This window comes from Saccopteryx bilineata, chromosome 2 (assembly GCF_036850765.1).
Source record: "Saccopteryx bilineata isolate mSacBil1 chromosome 2, mSacBil1_pri_phased_curated, whole genome shotgun sequence".
Classification (NCBI taxonomy): domain Eukaryota; kingdom Metazoa; phylum Chordata; class Mammalia; order Chiroptera; family Emballonuridae; genus Saccopteryx; species Saccopteryx bilineata.
The window spans coordinates 361,047,137-361,067,230 of NC_089491.1; the positions used below are offsets into that span (position 1 = coordinate 361,047,137).

At 48.6% G+C, this 20,094-nt stretch overlaps 1 protein-coding gene across 7 annotated transcripts in view; it reads right to left on the bottom strand.

The window, feature by feature from the left end:
* The window catches only part of RPH3AL (rabphilin 3A like (without C2 domains)), a 170,722-nt gene that overhangs the window by 48,342 nt on the left and 102,286 nt on the right, over positions 1–20,094 (bottom strand). For 6 of the 7 annotated variants that reach the window (XM_066263110.1, XM_066263113.1, XM_066263111.1 and 3 more), the window contains exon 5: positions 19,711–19,797. The exons of the other annotated variant lie outside the window; for it this stretch is intronic. In XM_066263110.1, coding sequence (XP_066119207.1) covers positions 19,711–19,797 — 87 coding nt within the window. The remainder of the gene's footprint in view (positions 1–19,710; positions 19,798–20,094) is intronic. 7 annotated transcript variants of the gene reach the window in all.

Below are 20,094 nucleotides of genomic sequence, written 5' to 3' on the forward strand. Positions count from 1 at the left end.
CAAGGAGAAGCAGGGCAGGGACCCAGGAGCCATGCAGACAGTTGGCACTACTTTGGCAACTGAAGGGAGACAGGCAGAGGGGCCACCTCCATTTATTTGTCCCACCTTTCTCCAGCCTACAGGCCATCCAGGAGAAGGAAGGCTGAGGCCTTATTCCTTCCTGAAGATAGTGGCTGCTAGCTGGTTAGGAATCAGAAGGTGGAAGCTGGTCCAGTGGCAAAAGCCTGTCAGACAGCCTAGGGTCACATCTCAGCTCTGCTGTGCCACCTGGGACTTGCCACTTAAGGTCCCAGAGCTTCAGTTTGGCTGGAAAATGGGGACCATTTTCTCACACCTCCCCATCCCAGTTCTCTTCTGCTTCCTGTTGACCATGGAGGGGTGTTCTAGCACCAGAATAGGGCAAGCCTTGTGAGTTATTTCCTTAGGGGAATAACTCACAAGGCTTGTGTGTTTTTCTAGGTCTGGGCACCACCTAGGAGCTTAAATGCTTCCTGAAGGATGGAGCCACTCCTCAGTCTCCAACTTCGAGACAGCTGGCTAGGGGCAGGGGCGACTCGGTGCCAGCCAATGTCATTGGGCATCTGAGAAACGAGCAGGAGTTTTATTCAAATTAATGCAAAAAGATGACCAAATTTGGATGCTTTCTCCCTAGATTTCCACCCTCCTCCCTAGGGGCATGAACAGGAAGGTATCATAGCAGGAAAAAGAGGTGTGGTGGTCTAATGGGGAGTAGGGGAGGTGGGAGAGGTAGGGGAGGTGGGGAGGGAGGGAGGTGAGGAGGGCAGTGGTGTCAGGGCACTGCCACACAGAGGCATCCACAGGGACTGTAAAGCCACTCTGCACCTTGTTTTCTCAAGGTTAGTCACACAGACCATAGGGTTCCCAGCTCCCCAGACCACTGAGCTCCAGGATGATGGCCGAGTGAGTGGGGGGTGGGGAAGGGCAGTGGTGCGACAGAGTCAAATACTCGGAGCTGTGGGCCATGCTCCTGCTGGGCAGAGGGGCGTCATGTGAGGGTGCTTCAACTCCCCTCCCTTCAAAGAGCCTCCTGGGACCAACCAGCCCTCCCCCACTCCCACCTCAGGACCCCAAACAGCACAGTGTGCCCCCATCCTGGGCTGCTCCATCCCAGACAGCGATTAGCCTCCCTGCCCCTCATCCGTCAGGCCTTTGCTCATATCTCGTCTTCTTACAGGGACCCACCCTGGCCAGTACCCGCCCTCCTTTCAAAATTGTGGTCAAGTATACAAAACACAAAATTTAGCCTTCTGACCATTTTTAGTATGCAGTCCAGGGACACTAAGTCCATCCACACTGATGAGCTACTGTCCCCACCGTCCATCTCCAAACCGTTTCCATCTTCCCAAACGGAAACAGTTACACAGTGACTGCTCATTCTCCCGTGCCAGCCCCGGCAACCACCACTCGACTTTCCGTCTCTACGAACACAACTGGTCTAGGGACCTCGTGTAAGGGGAATCGTACAGTATTTGTCCTTTTGTGACTGGCTTGTTTCACTTAGCACTGTGTCCTCAAGGTCCTTTCATATTGTAGTCCATGCCAGAATTTCCTTCCTTTCAAAGGCTGAGGAACACGAATGATAGGTACATATTACATTTTGTTTATCCAGTCACCCAACAGTAGATGCTTGGGTCACTTCCACCTTTCGGCTCTCGTGACTAATGCTGCAACGACCATGGTTGTGCAAATATCTGTTTCGGTCCCTGTTTGCGCTTCCTTAGGGTACTGACCTAGAAGCAGAATTGCTAGATCATTCCTTTTTTGAGGAACTGCCAGGCTGTTTTCCATGGTGGCTGTGCTATTTTACATTCCCATCAGCAATGCACAAGGGTTCAAATTCCTCCACATCCTTGCCAACACTTGTTATTTTCTGCTTTTTACATGTGAGCTATCCTCATGGGTGTGACATGGTAGCCGGTTTACTTTTAAAATACCTTTTTTTAATCTTTTTTTTTCTTTATTCATTTTAGAGAGGAGAGGGAGAGACAGAGAGAGAGAGAGAGAGAGAGAGAGAGAGAGAGAGAGAGAAGAGGGGGAGGAGCTGGAAGCATCAACTCCCATATGTGCCTTGACCAGGCAAGCCCAGGGTTTCGAACCGGCGACCTCAGCATTTCCAGGTCAATACTTTATCCACTGCGCCACCACAGGTCAGGCAGTAGCCAGTTTACCTTTAACACTGCAGCCTCCCTCCCCACCTGACTGTACCCAACACTCCCGATCCCTTTGCCTTGGTCTACTCTTTCTTCTTCCCATCTAGCACCTAAGGTATTGTATACACCATTCATCTATTCGTTCACTTATATTCATTGTCTGCTCCCTTTCTCCTTCCCCAGTCCCTGCTAGAATGTAAACTCAAAGCGAAGTTATTTGGCTGTTTTGTTCATAGCAGTTTTCCAAGGGCCTAAAACAGTGCACAGCATATCGAAACTACTCAATGGCTATTATATAAATGAATGAATGAATAGAACGAGAGTTGTTAGAAGAAGTTTTGGAGGCAAACACACCTAACTTCAACCTTTGGCTCCTCAATTATTACCTGGTTTCTTTGGGCAAGTGATCTTTCTTGAAGCCTCAGTTTCCCCATCTGTCACATGGGGCAATATGGAGTACCTCACTGGACTCCTGTGAGGGTGAAGCCAGATATTCACTGCCTGGCCCATAGTAGGTACTCAGTTAATGTCTACTACTCAGTGCCAGACTAGATCCTTTTGCTTTGCATGGGTAGGACAGTTGGCTCAGCCGACTGGAGCACAGGAGTGAGAAAGTCAGTTCCCACTTGGATCTCAGCTCTCAGAGAGCCAAGTTCTTTCTCCAATGCCCAACACAGATTCAAGTAGACACCCCACACCAGGGCCAGGGGTGGGGGTGGGAGACTGCTTTGCCCATCATGGGAGGAAAGGGGACTGGTTGTGCCAGGAGCCTCTTCCATGTGTGTGGGAAGCCAGGAGCCTACACTGATAGTGGGTCAGTTTGGCAGAGCTGTGGTATGTGGGAGGTGACCAACACACTGAGGAAGTGTGACCATCCGGGTCCCCCAGGGATGCTGCAACAGCAGCCCCGATTGAGCTAGACACAGATGGCAAGGAGCTCAGGCAGCCACCCGCCTGCCCACCCGAGTGCCACCCACCCACTCACTCCTGCCTGTGCTCATGGGCCTCCGGAGGGGGCCTTCTGGCAAAGCTGTTTGCAGCAAAAATCCAAACTGAAAGTAACAGCAGGACCAGGAGAAAACCAGTGTGGGGAAGCAGATGGCAGCCTGCAATGAGCCCAGGCTGCCCAAAGGAGAGGCAGGTGCCACAAGGACTGGGCTCGGGTGACACGGCTGCTTCCCACTGGTTCTGCTGGCTGGGAGAAAAGGCGCTCCTGCTTCTCTGGGCCTCCAGCAGGCCCAACCAACTCAAACTCCTCCCCGGGGTCCTGACTGGGCTACTGGGCCCCCTCCAGGCTGGGCGGGTTGGAGATGATTTAAAGACCTCCACATGAAGCCACTTCCCTACTTCACAAATTCCTCTTACAGTCGATCAACAAGCAGAGGAGAGGGGCCAGGAGGCAGGAATGCAGACGCTGTGGGATCCCAGCCAGGGCCATCTGTGAAAAGATCTCAGGGAAAGCAAAAGCACCCTGTTGGGAAAGGATTCTAAAGTGATCTGAACAAGAACCCAGATTTCCTTTCCTGCAAATGTCTCTTTCAATCAACAAACATTTCCTGAGCACCTTTTATATGCAAAGCACTGCAGGAAACACAGTGAGAACTGGCGCAGCCTGGCCTCAGCTGGGTTACATCGGATGTGGATGCGAGTGAACCCGGGGAGGCTGAGCCACCGCTGAACAGAGGAGAGCGCTCTCATTGTCTTAATCAGCTTTCAATTCCTTACCAGTTGGCCTTCACCCCTTTCTAGCTCACCCCATTCAAGAAATGCCTGCATCCTCAGAGAAGCCTTCCTATTCCCAAGATACCTTTCAGAGGCGGGAGGAATGCTTCCAGAATCCTGGGGAATCTAGATTCCAATTTACTTTTCCACTGATTACAGTATAACTATGAATGAGACGCCTTTTTTTTTTTTTTTTTAATGAATGGGATTAAAAGCTAAACAGCAAGTGAAAGAGTTTCCGGTTTGTAATGCCCTATGTTTAGAAGCCCCTGATGCATCCTTCCCAACCTCGCAAAAGGGCACACAAGGCTAACACCAGCACAGGAGGGATCTGACGTCCACCTCCAGTCAGCCTGGCCTCTGACACAGCAAGTGGGCTGGATGGAAAGTGTGTCACTGCCCAACTGAGCCTTGCCTGCCTGGCAGGGGTCAGGGTGCAGGGTCCAAGCCCCTTTCCTGGCCAGCCTTCCTGGCGCTGCACAGTTCTCCTTCCTCCTCTGACCCTGTCTCTCTCCTGGGGACACAGAAGGATAAAGGAAATAACCAGGCAGGGGTGGGAAGAAGCTGGAATGAGGAGCTGCATCTGGGAGGGTATATTCCTTTCGGTAAAGCACAGTAGTGGGAGAGCAGGGAGAACAGGGAGAACCAAGGAGACAGCATGGGCCAGGGCTGCAGATTCCTGTCCTCCCCAGTTTCAACGGCCAGGCGCTAGATCACCGGAGAGTCACAGGTGCCTCCCCATGAAGCGGAGCATCACAGGGAAAGCCCCGGGCAAAGGAAGGGGCTACGGAAGGTGTGGGTGCTGCCTCTGTTGAACCCTGGTTCTGGGGAGCTTGCGGCATCGAAAGACATGTTAATGCACGTGCACAGGACAAAACACAGGAAACCACCCCACTCAGGCAAAATAATAATAATAATAATAATAATAACAAATGGAATCAGTAATGTGAAATAAAAGCTTTAAGATTTTTCAGAATAGAGGGAGAAATTAAAGGAGCTGAAACTGACTGTGTAGAAGACGATGAACACAGAAGACAGAGTGGAAATGCAATCTTCAAATTAAAAATGCTCCCGAGAGAAGAAATGAGAAAGGTTGGGAACAAATTAATAAGCAAAATTATAACTGAAAAGCTTTCCTGAATCAAAGTTCCAAATACGTTTGTTCTACACAAAAATCAATAGACATGATCTAGACTATATTTAGATAAAAATTCTAATATATATATATATAAGTAGATTTACAGTTGTTCATATGGAAAATAATAAAAAATACAAAAATAAATCCTCTGTGTTTCATGTACTCACAACTGTAAACCTACTTTTGCCCCACCCTGTGTGTGTGTGTGTGTGTGTGTGTGTGTGTGTATGTGTACTGTATTAAGGGGGAATCAAAGCACTAAGTCTGGCTTCTGACTTCTCCCCATGTCTCTGTTCTTGCCCTGAAAGCAACTTGATGTTGTGCATGAGACCCTGTTACCCTGTCTTCTCTTTCTCTTAACTTTGACATCAAGGGCCTTCACTTAATTGTCACCTATGCTGCACCCTCGGAACTGTTGTCTGGTTCCCAGGTCCATCTTGGGCTCTTCAGGTGCTCCTGCCATGTGCTATGTAACCAATCCACTGAGTATGGTTTTATTCCCTGTTTCATTTCTTTAAATCTTGAACACATCTCCGAGTTTATAAATTTACCAGCAAGGAAACCAGGAAAGTGACTAAAGATGGCACCTGTTCACAGAAGGAATGGAGAAGAGGTGGGGCGTGCAGTTAGGGAAATGAATGCTTACATATAAGTGGCAAGTTGGAAAAAGGCAAGCAGCTAATCAGGTAAAGAGCAGTTTGGTGTGGTCACAAAAAACATCATATTCATGCCTGACCAGGTGGTGGCGCAGTGAATAGAGCATCAGACTGGGACGCAGAGGACCCAGGTTTGAAACCCCGAGGTCACCAGCTTGAGTGTGGGCTCATCTAGCTTGAGCAAGGCTCACCAGCTTGAGTGCGGGGTCGCTGGCTTGAGCGTGGTATCACAGACATGACTCATGGTCACTGGCTTGAGCCTAAGGTCACTGGCTTGAGCAAAGGGTCACTCAGTCTGCTGTAGCCCCCCACCCCCACCCCCAGTTAAAGCACATATGAGGAAGCAATCAATGAACTAAGGAGACTAAGGAGCTGCAACCAAGAATTGATGCTTCTCATCTCTCTCCCTTCCTGTCTGTCTGTCCCTATCTGTCCCTCTCTCTGACTCTCTCTCTGTCTCTGACACACACACCCCATTGGTATAGTGGAAATCAGGGACCACATACTCTAGAGTCTAGACTGTTGGGAGTGCCAACTAGGAATTAAACACAATACACCATCAATAAGAAGCAAATGATGAAGAAATACCTGTGGCTGTTAATGACAATGATGAGGTTTATTGCTCTAAAATTGACTGAAGTAGAGTGCAACTGAGTTTTAAAATTCATTAACAACATTCATTTTCAGAAGAGAAAATGGTTCATTTGTTTCTTTTTCAAATTTTCTCATTCTTTTTTCAAAGGTCCTGTTTGTTGAATTTGGTTTCTATTCCTTCTGTTATCTCTTTTAACTAATTTTATAACCTTATTGGCCCTGGCTGGTTGGCTCAGTGGTAGAGCATCGGCCAGTGTATAGATGTCCTGAGTTTGATTTCTGGTCAGGGCACACAGGAGAAGTGACCATCTGCTTCTCTATCTATCCTCCTCTCCCTTCTCTATCTCTCTCTTCTCCTCCTGCGGCCATGGCTCAGTTGGAGCAAGTTGGCCCTAGGCGCTGAGGATGGCTCCATGGCCTCTGCCTCAGGTGCTAAAATAGCTCAGTTGTGGCCCTGGCTGGTTGGCTCAGCAGTAGAACATTGGCCCAACATGTGGAAGTCCCTGGTTTGATTCCCAGTCAGGGCACATAGGAGAAGTGACCATCTGCTCTTCCACCCTTCCCCCTCTCCCATCTCTCTCTTTCATACCCCCTCCCACAGCCATGGCTCATTCGAGCAAATTGGCCCTAGGCATTGAGGATAGTACCATGGCCTCAGCTCAGGTGCTAAAATAGCTCAGTTGCCGAGCAACAGAGCAACAGATGGGCAGAGCATTACCCCAGAGGGAGCTTGCTGTGTGGATCTGGTTGGAGTGCATGCAGGAGTCTGTCTTTCTGCCTCCTGCCTCTCATTTAATAAATAAAATAAATAAATAAAATAAAATAAATTAGATAGCTCAGTTGCTGAGCAATGCAGCAATGGCTGCAGATGGGCAGAGCATCACCCTATAGGGGGCTTGCCAAGTGGATCCAGTCGGGGCACATGTGGGAGTCTGTCTCTCTGTCTTCCTGCTTCTCACTTAAGAAAAATAAAAAATAAAAAAAGGAACAAAACCTTATTTATATATCTTTCACAGTTTCATTATCATCCCTAGTTCCCTGAATACCAATTCTCACAGTTCCTTTTGCTGTCTCTCTTTCATGGTGGCTCTTTTCACATGTGGTTGGGTAGACAACAAGGGCAAATCCACAGAATTCTGAGTGGGAAAGATTATGGTTAATTGTATTATCAATCAAGTTATCTTCTTTGTGTAAAGGCAACAGCTATTATCATGTAGCAAAAGACTCAGAAAATATCACCGACATGCTCTTATTTAAAAAAAAATTTCTTAGGTGAGAGGAGGGGAGATAGTGAGGGAGGCAGATTTCTGCATGCGCCCTGACTGGTATCTACCCAGCAACCCCATCTGAGGCCGATGCTCGAGTATCAAGCTATTTTTAGCACCTGAAGTTGTCATACTCAGACTAACTGATCTATCCTCAGTGCCCAGGGCCATGCTCGAACCAATTGAGCCACTGGCCATGCGAAAGGAAGAGGAAGAGAAGGGGGAGAGGGAGGAGGTGAGAACCAGATGGTTGCTTTGACTGGGAATCAAACCTGGGTTGTCCATATGCCAGACTGATGCTCTATCCACTGAGCTATCAGCCAGGGCTGAGGTGCTCTTATTTAAAAAGATTAAAATGGCCTAACTGTTGGTAGCACAGTAGACAGAGTGTCAGCCTGGGACACTGAGGTTCCAGGTTTGAAATCCTATGGTCACTGGCTTGAGCACAGACTTGCCAGCTTGAGCGTGGAATCATCCACATGATCCCATCGTGACTAGTTTGAGCCCAAAGGTTACTGGCTTGAGCAAGGGGTCATGGCTCAGCTTGAGCCCCATTGTCAAGGCACATACTAGAAGCAATCAATGAACAACTAAAGATGATGCAACTTTGAGTTGATGCTCCTCATTTCTACCCCTTCCTGTCTTTCTCTCTCTTGCTAAAAAACAAAAAGGAAAATGATTAAAATCACATACCAACTAATTATGAGATAAATTAACAGTAATGCAAGCCTCACCTGGCAGTAGTACAGTGGATAGAGCTCGGACTGGGACACAGAGGACCCAGGTTCGAAACCCCAACATTGCCAGCTTGAGCACGGGCTCATCTAGCTTGAGTGTGGGCTCTCCAGCTTGAGTGCGGGGTCACTGGCTTGAGCGTGGGATCATAGACATAATCTCTTGGTCACTGGCTTGAGCCCAAAGGTCGCTGGCTTGAAGCCCAAGGTCACTGGCTTGAGTAAGGAGTCACTAGCACTGCTGCAGCCCCCTGGTCAAGGTATATATGAGAAAGCAATCAATGAAAAACTAAGAAGACTAAGGAGCCACAATGAAGAATTGATGCTTCTCATCTCTTTCCCTTCCTGTCTGTCTGTCCCTCTCACAGTCTCTCTCTGTCTCTGTCACAAAAAAAGAAGCTATGCACAGTTATTAATAAAAGGAAGAAAATACTTAATGTGTTATTAAATTAGCAGAATCTCCATATAACAGAATGTTTACAAAGAGTTCTTGATTATACTAAGAACTACTTATATGTTCATTTTAATACATGAGTTCAAAAATATAAGAAAAAAAACCTCACAATCAGAAGTAAATATGCCAAAATGTTAGCAGTGACAAATGGTAAGATTATTGATATTTTGGGTGTGTATTACTTTATTTTTTTTTTAAGTTCTTTTTTTATTTTATTTTTTACTTTTATTTATTCATTTTAGAGAGGAGAGAGAGAGACAGAGAGGAGAGAGAGACAGGGGGGAGGAGCTGGAAGCATCAACTCCCATATGTGCCTTGACCAGGCAAGCCAGGGTTTTGAACCGGCGACCTCAGCATTTCCAGGTCGACGCTTTATCCACTGCGCCACCACAGGTCAGGCTGTATTACTTTATTTTTTAATGCATTATAAATGTCAGTGATCCATGTTAATTTCATAACCAGAGGAGTAAAATGTATATGTATATACATATATTTTTTTAAAGTTCTTTTTTTTTTTTTAAATTTTTATTTTACTAATTTTTAGAGAGGAGAGAGAGTGAGAGTGAGAGAGAGAAAGAGAGAGAGAGAGAGAGAGAGAGAAGGGGGAGGGAGGAGCAGGAAGCATCAACTCCCATATGTGCTTTGACCAGGCAAGCCCAGGGTTTTGAACCGGCGACCTCAGCGTTCCAGGTCGACGCTTTATCCACTGCACCACCACAGGTCAGGCCCTAAAGTTCTTTTTTTTAATTTATTCATTTTAGAGAGGAGAGGGAGAGACAGAGGGAGAGAGAGAGAGGAGAGACAGAGAGAGGGAAGGGGGGAGAAGCTGGAAGCATCAACTCCCATATGTGCCCTGACCAGGCAAGCCCAGGGTTTTGAACCAGCGATCTCAGCATTCCCAGGTCGACGCTTTATCCACTGCGCCACCACAGGTCAGGCCCATATTTTTTTTGTTTTTTGGTTTTTCTTGTATTTTTCTGAAGTTAGAAGTGGGGAGGCAGTCAGACAGACTCCCACATGTGCCTGACCGGGATCTACCCAGCATGCCCACCAGGAGGCTATGCTCTGCCCATCTGGGGCATTGCTCCATTGCAGCCAGAGCCATTCTAGTGCCTGAGGCGGAGGCCATGGAGTCATCCTCAGTGCCCAGGCCAACTTTGCTCCAAAGAAGCCTTGGCTGGGGGAGGGAAGAGAGAGACAGAGAGGAAGAAGAGGGAGAAGGGTGGAGAAGCAGATGGGTGCTTCTCCTGTGTGCTCTGGCCAGAAATCAAACCTGGGACTTCTACGTGCCGGGCCAACACTCTACTGTTGAGCCCACTGGCCAAGGCCTCATATATTTTTTTATTGAGAGACAGGGAAGCAGAGGAACAGACTCCCACATGTGCCCTGACCATGATCCACCTGGCAAGCCCACTAGGGGGCGATGCTCTGTCTGGAGCTGCTGCTTTGTTGCTCAGAACTGAGCCATTTCAGTGCCTGAGGCTAGGCCATGGAGCTATCCTCAGTGCCTGGGACCAAAGTGCTCGAACCATTTGAGTCATGGCTGTGGGAGGGGAGGAGAGAGAGAAGAGAGAGAGCAAGACAGAGAGAGAGGAGTAGCAGGAGGGTGGAGAAGCAAATGGCCACTTCTCCTGTGTGCCCTGACTGGGAATCGAACCCAGGACTTCTACACGCCAGGCCAACACTCTACTGCTGAGCCAACTGGCCAGAGCCGATAATATTTTTAAAAATAAAAATTTCTAAGGGTCACAACAGTCAAGAACTTAAACATCTGGGGCAATACTAAGTAAGAATGATAGAATATCATGATACTGACTCTGACATTATAACTCTATAATTTATTCTCAATACAGCAGCCAGAGCATCCTTTAAAAAGAGGAGGAGGATTCAGGTCATGTCTCTCCTTCACTCCACACCTTCAAGGGCTCCTCATTTCACTTAGAATAAAAGCCAAAATCCTTACAATAGTTGACAAGAACCAACCTGATCTGACCCCCCTGCCATGTCTCTGACCTACTCTCTGAACTCTGACTGACACCAGTCACACTGGTCTCCTTGCTATTCCTTAAAATCAGCAATCACACGCCTGACCTGTGGTGGTGCAGTGGATAAAGTGTCAACCTGGAAATGCTGAGGTCACTGGTTCTGAAACCCTGGGCTTGCCTGGTCAAGGCACATATGGGAGTTGATGCTTCCAGCTCCTCCCCCCTGTCTCTCTCTTCTCTCTCTCTCTCTCTCTCTCTCTCTCTCTCTCTCTGTCTTTCTCTCTCCTCTCTAAAATGAATAAATAAATAAATAAATCAGCAATCACACCCCTGCCTCGGGGCCTTTGCACTCACCATAACCTCTATTTGGAATGCTTTTCATCCCTACAGACATAGTGTGCTTCAGAGCTCTGCTCAAAATGTCATTATATCAGGAAAAGCTTCCTTGACCCCCCATACAAAATAACAGCTACCCCCATTTCCCCAGCACCCTTTCCCCCTTTACCCTGAGCAGTTTATCACCATCTGTGGAAAAGTGGGTATTTTACTTAACTGTGGTCTCCCTCCCATGAGAAGAGTTGTTTTGCCTGGCACATAGAAGATGCCCAATAAACATGTGCCGAGTGCCTGAATGAACACACGCCTCAGACTGGGAGGCCTTAAAGAGCAGAGGCGCTGAAGCACAAACCATGGCACTTCTGCAGAAAACTGGCAGCCACGCCAACCTGACAGCCCCAGGGACATTTAACCAGCAGTCACCTCACTCCAGAAAGAAATACTTGAAAGTACAGACAGATAATGGCAGTGAAGCATCCAAAAGACAGATAAGAGTGTTTGGACAGAGTGGTTTAAGAGTCTCCACCAGAAAATTCAAGTTCTTTCCATCAGGACGTGGTTTTTCCTGAAGGACAGAACTCCTAATTTTTATCACAGATTTAGAACCAGCTATATGCAGCACTTAAAATGACATTTTAAATGCTCCTTATATCTTTCTATTTAGCTAACTCTTTGTTGTGATTAGCTATCTTTCCAATGGGTAAAAAGAGGCGTTAGGAAACCAATTACCCTGTCACTCTCCCTCCCCGAAAGCAGGCAGGAAAAGGCAGCACCTGGGTACGGTACCCACGGGCTCCCAGAATCAGAGACACACACACTTTTCCAGCCTGTCCGCACCTACTGCACGTGCACAGTTTGCCTGGCACTGCAGAGACTCTTTTTTTTTTTTTTTTTTTTTTAATTTTTATTTTATTCATTTTAGAGAGGAGAGAGAGAGAGAGAGAGAGACAGGGGGGAGGAGCTGGAAGCATCAACTCCCATATGTGCCTTAACCAGGCAAGCCCAGGGTTTCGAACCAGCGACCTCAGCATTTCCAGGTTGACGCTTTATCCACTGCGCCACCACAGGTCAGGCAGAATGCAGCACTCTTCATCTTGCTAAGTTTTACTGGCCTCTAGAAATTCAAGGACAAACTGATAGCATTACTCACAGCCTGATATTCTTTGCCTTAGGAAAGATAAGAAAATTTAGCCTAAGCTATTTCAGATTTTCTAGGCACCTCAGAGCTCCAGTGATTAGGACGGGCTGGTGGTGGGTCCTGCATGTGGGATCCCAGGACTATCAAGGGTAAGAGGTAACGTGTGATGGGGACGGACAGGGACAGCTACGGCTGCAGCCCTCCGCTAAGTTATTATGCTTGCTAAATTCGTCTTTCCTTTCACCCATCTTCTTTTCCATGACAGCTCCTTCATCTCTGTCTTCTAACAGCTCAGCGGTGACTGTCATTTCATCCTGCTAAGGTGTCTCCCCCAAGATACTGCTTGAAGGAATTTCCTCTCTCACAGACAGCTGCATCTTAAATGGGATCCCCTGAGGACCAGAAGGACCTCAAGCTGAAAGGGGGCATTTCTAGTGGGGAGGGGGGAGAGAGAGGCCTCTAATATTTACAGAGTACCTATGCCATGCCAGACATGTATCCTTTGTATATTTAACAACCTTCCTGCCTGACCGGGAGGTGGCGCAGTGGATAGAGAGTCAGACTGGGATGCGGAAGACCCAAGTTCGAGACCCCAAGGTTGCCAGCTTAAGCGCGGGCTCCTCTGGTTTGAGCAAAAGCTCACCAGCTTGAGCCCAAGGTTGCTGGCTCGAGCAAGGGGTTACTCGGTCTGCTGAAGGCCCACGGTCAAGGCACGTATGAGAAAGCAATCAATGAACAACTAAGGTGTTGCAATGCACAAGGAAAAACTAATGATTGATGCTTCTCATCTCTCTGTTCCTGTCTGTCTGTCCCTGTCTATCCCTCTCTCTGACTCTGTAAAATAAATAAATTAATTAATTAATTAAAAAAAACAAAAAACAACCTTCCTGAATTCTTACAGCATCTCTAAGAAATGGAGATTATCACCTCCATTTCGGGATGAGAAATCAGGGACCTCCGGGCAAGACAGAATGTTAGTTCACATGTTGAGTACTTGCCCTGTTCCCAAAACACAGCAGTGGCAGAAGAAAATGTCCTAGAAACAACAAGTAAACTTATCTGTGTTCAAACACAAGATGAGTATCTTAATGGATGAGAAACCCAAATATTTACTATTTTGAGAAGCTGAGGGCATAACCTGTGGAGCTCTGCGTCCTGAAGCAGAAGGAGAAAACCAGGAGCTTGGTCTTCTAGGGCACTAGAAGTGTCCCATGTGTAAAGCCAAAAGCCACGGCCACTATCACAGCCGCCTGGCCCATGCAGGTTCGCATTGGATTCGGACAGTCGGTAAAGAAACAACGGAGCCAAAAGCTGATGGGCCATAGTCTTTAATCCTAGCTTGCACTCGGCGGGCAAGCAAAAACACACAGTGGGCTCCAAAACCCACTGTAAAGCCAGAAGCCTCCATCGTGGCCATTCACATGCAGGTTCACATTGGATTCGGACAGTCGGTAAAGAAACAACGGAGCCACAAACTGGTGGGCCATAGTCTTTAATCCTAGCTTGCACCCGGCGGGCAAGTAAAAACACACACTGGGCTCCAAAACCCAATCACATTCAGTGCTCACAAAGCCACTGACTTATCCGAGTTTCCTAGAATCAAAGGTTTCTAGCTCACCAGCCTTATTCTCCTCAGTTCCCCATCTCCTTCCTTATCCCAGATACAAACTCTACACAAACTGGCATCTCACTCAGCACTCCGCCATCTTGGCTGCTTTTCCTGGCCTCCTCCACGTGGCCTCCTTCCGCTGCTGGCTCTACTCTCTCTGCTCTCTCATGCTAACCTCAGGAACCAAGAGACCAAGTTCCCGCTTCGTCCCCATTTTATAGTGTAGAAATCCAAACTCTTAATCCAATATACAAAATAGGGAAGTCTCTAATACAAAGTCACTTCTCTGAGGCATGATTGGATTGTACTGCCCTACATCAAAACGGGTGGGAAAGGCTTAATCCCAAAACCAAGCCCCAGGCTCCAAGGATTCTGCCTGCCTTTAGCCCACCCCAACACACATTAATATCACCTGGGCAACGGCCTCCTCGTGTTATCTTTAACAAAGTGAGCATAATACATTTTATCCGCCCAACACCCACTCACATTCAGTGCTCACAAAGCTACTGACTTATCCGAGTTTCCTAGAATCAAAGGTTTCTAGCTCACCAGACTTATTCACCTCTGTTCCCCATCTCCTTCCTTCTCCAGCGTCAAACTGCACAAACTGGCCTCTCACTCAGCACTCCGCCATCTTGGCTGCTTCTCCTGGCCACATGGCCTCTTTCTGCTCTCTGCTCTGCTCCCTCTGCTCTCTCATGCTAATCATCCCAGGAACCAAGAGAGCAAGCTCCCGCTCCGTCCCCATTTTATAGTGTAGAAATCCAAACTCTTAATCCAATATACAAAATAGGGAAGTCTCTAATACAAAGTCACTTCTCTGAGGCATGATTGGATTGTACCACCCCACATCAAAAAAGGGTGGGAAAGGCTTAATCCCAAAACCAAGCCCCAGGCTACAAGGATTCTCAAAACACATTAATATCACCTGGGCGACGGCCTCACGTGGGCAGCGCCATTTTTAACAAAGTGAGCATAATACATTTTATCTGCCCAACACCATGGAAGGGAGGGGACCACAGCTGAACATGGGGGCTGGTAAAGGAATTTCCCACCTGGGAAAAGAAGCTGAAAAAAGCAGAGAGTCCCCCCCACCTCTAGCCTAGAGCTTCCCTAAGATTATGAATGCTGAGAGGAGCTGGAGGCAGCACGCACATAACCAGGGCCTGGCCAGGCCGCCCCACCCCCACCCCTTTGATGATTGACTCTGAGAATAATCCCATTATCACCAAGGTCACGCAGCTCATCAATAATCCAAGACACCTGGCTCAGCACTGGGGCACCCAGGACCTGGGTGCAGGTGATGGGCAAGGAGAGAAAGAGGGAGAAACTGATTCTTATTCAAGATGAGCACACAAACCCAAACTCCAAAGCACCTAAGGGAAGCTGATGCTGAGAAAGATGGTCACCACCACCAGCAGTTGGGAGGTAGTCCCCAAGGGTTAGTGAACTGGAAGACAGTACTGAACAGTTTACCCAGAAAAATAAAGAAATAAACACGAGCAGCTGGGAGCCATGGGGGATGGACTGAGAGGCTCTACAAAGTGACCAACAGGATTTGCAGAAGTGGTGACATAAAATGGCAGGACAGCAATACTCCAGGACAGCCTGGCTGCGAAGTTTCCATAACTGAAGACATTTTATGGATTCTCAGATTAAAAGCACATACCAAGTGCCAAACAAAGTAAGTAAAAAAAATAAATAAATAAATCAATAAATCCACATCTGGAAAAGCAGAGGCATGTTCCCATGTTCCCTCTGCTGGGCTCATTCGGTTCCCGCCCTCCCTGTCCCATGACCCTCCCTGGAAGCTGCCTGCCAACGTCCTATGGTGTGGCCCCACTTCAGATCCTGGTACAGTGACAAAAGCCCTGGATTTGGGGTTAGGAGATTGTTGGTCAAATAAGTTTGTGCGGCCTCCAGCTCTCCCAAATCTGCTACCATCTGTGTAACTGCATTGATGGGCTGCCCCACATAGGGGCCCAAGATAGCCACAAGTGACCCAAAAAGGGCTGACGGGGCGTTAGCAAGGACAAATTCCCTCATTTTGGCCGTAAACACTTCCTCGTCTGGCCCTAGAGACCCAGGGTTGAAAACAGCATTCTTCATACCTAGTTCCCGAAGGACCTTTACTAACTCACTGTAGCACTGCCACCGACTCATTGCCCCCAGCAGTTCTCCAGCATTCTGCCAGACCATACGAATGGCAGCCATCACCCATTCTAATAGGGTATGGTCTCCTGTGTTGCCATGGCAGTTCTGAAGACGCTGCCTCAAGGAAGAGTGTGTGGTAATGGCGGCCAATTTCTCCATCTCTGTTCCGGAGAGCATGATGCCATCCACCCCTATATCCCATAATCGTAGTAACCAGGCTACCAGGGATTCAGTAGGTTTGTTGGGGTATTGGCGAGCATTTATACCGCATTTGGCTCAGTTACTACGCCCCTTGTACAACCTTATTCGAAAGGGGGTTCGCTGGGATTGGACTGAGCAGGTGCAAGGTTCATTTGCAGCTGCTAAGAGAGCTGTCAAGGTGGCACAGGCCTTGAATGTGTTTGATCCTGCCAGGCCCTGTGAGCTGGATGTTCATGTAACCTTGGAGGGGTTTGGATGGGGCTTGTGGCAGCGGACAGAGCACCTACGGCAACCTATTGGATTTTGGTCCCAATTGTGGAAAGGTGCTGAAGTTCGTTACTCATTAGTAGAGAAGCAGCTGGCAGCTGTGTATGCTGCCCTCCTGGCAACTGAGAGTATTACAACCAAAACACCAGTTACAGTCAAAACAACATACCCTATTGCTGGATGGGTGAGAGATTGGGCAACTAAACCACTCAGTGGTATGGCCCAAATGTCTACCCTGGCCAAGTGGGGTGCCTATCTGCAACAACGCTGTGCTCTTAGCACCAGCCCATTGAGGGCAGAACTGCAGGAAGTCTTGGGTCCAGTCACCTATGCGACCTTAGAGTCAGGTGCAACTGGGGCTCAGGAGGCAGAACCTGAGGTCAGTCCCTACCAGGAGGGGCGGGTGCCCATCCCCGAAGATGCCTGGTATACTGATGGTTCCAGCAGGGGCCAACCTGCCAAATGGACAGCTATCGCCTTCCATCCGGCCACTGAGACTATTTGGATGGACACGGGTACAGGCCAAAGCAGCCAATGGGCAGAATTAAGAGCTGTTTGGCTAGTTGCCCATAATGAACCTTCACCTCTGGTGATCTGTACTGACAGTTGGGCTGTCTATCGTGGACTGACCCTTTGGATTGCTACTTGGCACATTAACCAGTGGATGGTAATGCACCGTCCATTATGGGGTCAGGCCATGTGGCAGGACTTATGGGAAATAGGACACCAGAAGCAGGTGACAGTATATCATGTCACAAGGCATGCCCCTCTAGCCCATCCTGGGAATGATGAAGCAGATACGTTGGCAAGGGTGCGATGGTTGGAGACTGCACCTGCAGGTGATGTGGCACAGTGGCTCCACCGGCGCCTGCTCCATGCAGGACAGAAAACTATGTGGGCTACGGTTAAGGCTTGGAACTTGCCTGTGTCCTATGCAGAGGTACTTGCAGCCTGTGAGCAATGTGCAGTATGTTCCAAGGAACACCCTCGGAGACCACTGGTATCACCTGGACAGATCCAGAGGGGTCATGTCCCACTGACACGGTTGCAGATAGACATCATTGGACCCTTACCAAAGTCAGAAGGGTACCAGTATGCAGTCACTTGTGTAGATACTGCCACCGGGCTGCTTGCTGCTTACCCCGCTCGTAACCCTGACCAGAGGGCAGTCATACAGGCTCTGGACTGCATACGGGCAACTGCTGGTCCTTGAAAGTGACAATGGTACCCACTTCACTGGTTCAACGGTGAGGCAATGGGCTCAAAAGCTGGGGGTGGACTAGAAGTACCATGTTCCCTACCACCCCCAGGCTGCTGGTATCATTGAGCGTTATAATGGACTCTTAAAGCAGGGACTGCGACAGGAGGGGGGCACCGGCTCTCTTACTGGATGGACACGCCACTTATGGACAGTACTTCGGATTTTGAATGAGCGACCTCGACGGGGAAGCCCAGCTCCAGTAGAGGCCCTCCTGCATTGGACAGCTGCCCCTATTCAGTTGCAGATATGCACCAAGGACATTTTACTCAAGCCAGGTTTCGGACAGCAGGGCAACGTGCTCTTGCCTGCTCCAACAGCCCTTCTTAAAGGACAACGGCTTCAATGGACTTGGCCCTGGACTGTACAGGCCCCCCATCTGAGATGGGTGGCCTTGTTGGCACCATGGGGAAAGGGGTTAGAGGTGGACCTCCAGTTAACTCCTTGGGCAACCAGCACCTGGCCACCTAAGGTAGAAGTGTATTATCCCTTGAGTGCTCAAGGGGACAGCATTTTGAAGGGCACCTTTGTAATTTCTTTATGGCCAATAATGAGTTCCCCTATTTTACTACACATAGAACCAGCAGATGCTGGTGTATTGGCCAATAAGGTTTGGTATGCCCGCTCAGGGCGGCCTCTGGTGCCAGCTACGGTGCTGTCTGCAGATAAAACTCTGGCCTGTATTCTGCCAGAGGGAAAAGATTTGCCTCTCTTGGTGCCACTGACAGCTCTCTCATTTCGCCCATAGTTTTTGATCTGTTAATCCTATTGCTGTAGTTGGTACTATTTCTGTTTATGCAATGTATCCTACTCCTTGCACAGTGACCATCATGGAAGATGCCTGTGGTTTAGATTGTAAAGCGAGCAAAAGGGGTGGAATGTTGGTCAAATAAGTTTGTAAACATGATATATAAGTTTGCTCGCTTGTGACTTATATTGGGTGTGGGGGACAGGCTATAAGCAGGCCAGGTCGTTGTAGCCTAAGGTTTGGTTTTAGGACTAAGGTTTTCCCCACACCCTTGACTGATTGTATGATCTGGGTGGTGCACTCTCATGAGGAATCCAATTATGCCTTGGATAAGTGACTTTGTATCAGAGACTTCCTTGTTTGTATATTGGATTAAGGGATTTTGGTTTTCTACACTATAAAGTGGGACAGACCAGGAGCTTGGACACACAGTTCCTGCTATCACAAATGCAGGGGCTTCCCTGATCCCTTGCCCTTCATGGGAAGAGCTGGTTTTCTGCTTTTCCCTTGTCTTCTTTTGTGGTTTGCCTGTCTTGGTGAGACACCAATAAATAGGATGGCCCCCCATCCTCTGACTCCGCCATTTCTTTATTGTCTGCCCGAATCCAATGGGAACCTGCATGTGAATGGCCACGATGGCGGCTCCTGGCCTTACAGAGATGCTGGTTTAAGCACCCCACCTGTTTCTGCCTCACTGAACCTCGAATTCTTCCCCTAAAATGGGGTCAGAGGTAGGATTATAGAACCTTAACACTGGAAGGGACTTTGGGGTAGCATCATCACAGCACAGCACAGCTACATTTATTTCTGGCTCCCGCATGAACCAGCTCGGTGCCCCTGAGTTAGTGAACCTCCCGAGTGTCCCCTACCCCATCAGAAGGGGATACTAATAGCACCCACATAGGGGGTTGTGAAAGGATGAAATGAACTCATACATGTAGATAACTATGCGCAGTGGCAGGCTCATAATAAACACTCAACCCGGAGCAGCCATAATTATAGACCTCCCGCCATGCCACATGACCTATACTGAGTATGAGGGGCTTCCCAATGAAACCAAAGACCCCAGGCGTAACAGAACCATGGCCCACTGCCACCTCTGCACTGTGAAAATGGGCAAGCCAGCAGCTGACCCCTCCCACCCTTCTCCCTGGTCACCGCTCAGTAGGTCCTCCTCGACCTCCAGATAAGTCCCTCCCAGTGACAACATGAACTTCCCCAAATGGGGAGGGCCCAGACCAGGCCCCAGCACCCCCACCCAGTCGTCCTGGGCACCCTACCTCTCTCTGCTCACTGCAGATCTTACACAGCCACAGGGGCCGCTTCTGGCCAGGGGAGATCTCGATCCCACATTTCGTGCAGACTTTCTACAAGAGAGAGAACATGGGAAGGTAAACACTTGGGCTGCTTCCTCCTCAGCTGAGGGGCTAGGGAAATTGTAATCAAGGAACGCTTTGCCATATTCCAAGGGAGTGGCTTTTGCTTCAGGCCAGATGGGCAGATAACCCAAAGGGCACAGGTCATCTAACACCCACAGGGTGCTGTAGGGCACAGTGGATGTGCCCAGCCACGGATCCCCACGATATAGACTCAGCCCCACAATCACGTTCTGTTAGGAGCACATCAGAATAGCCTGCGGGAATTCACAGCTGCAGCATGTTCAA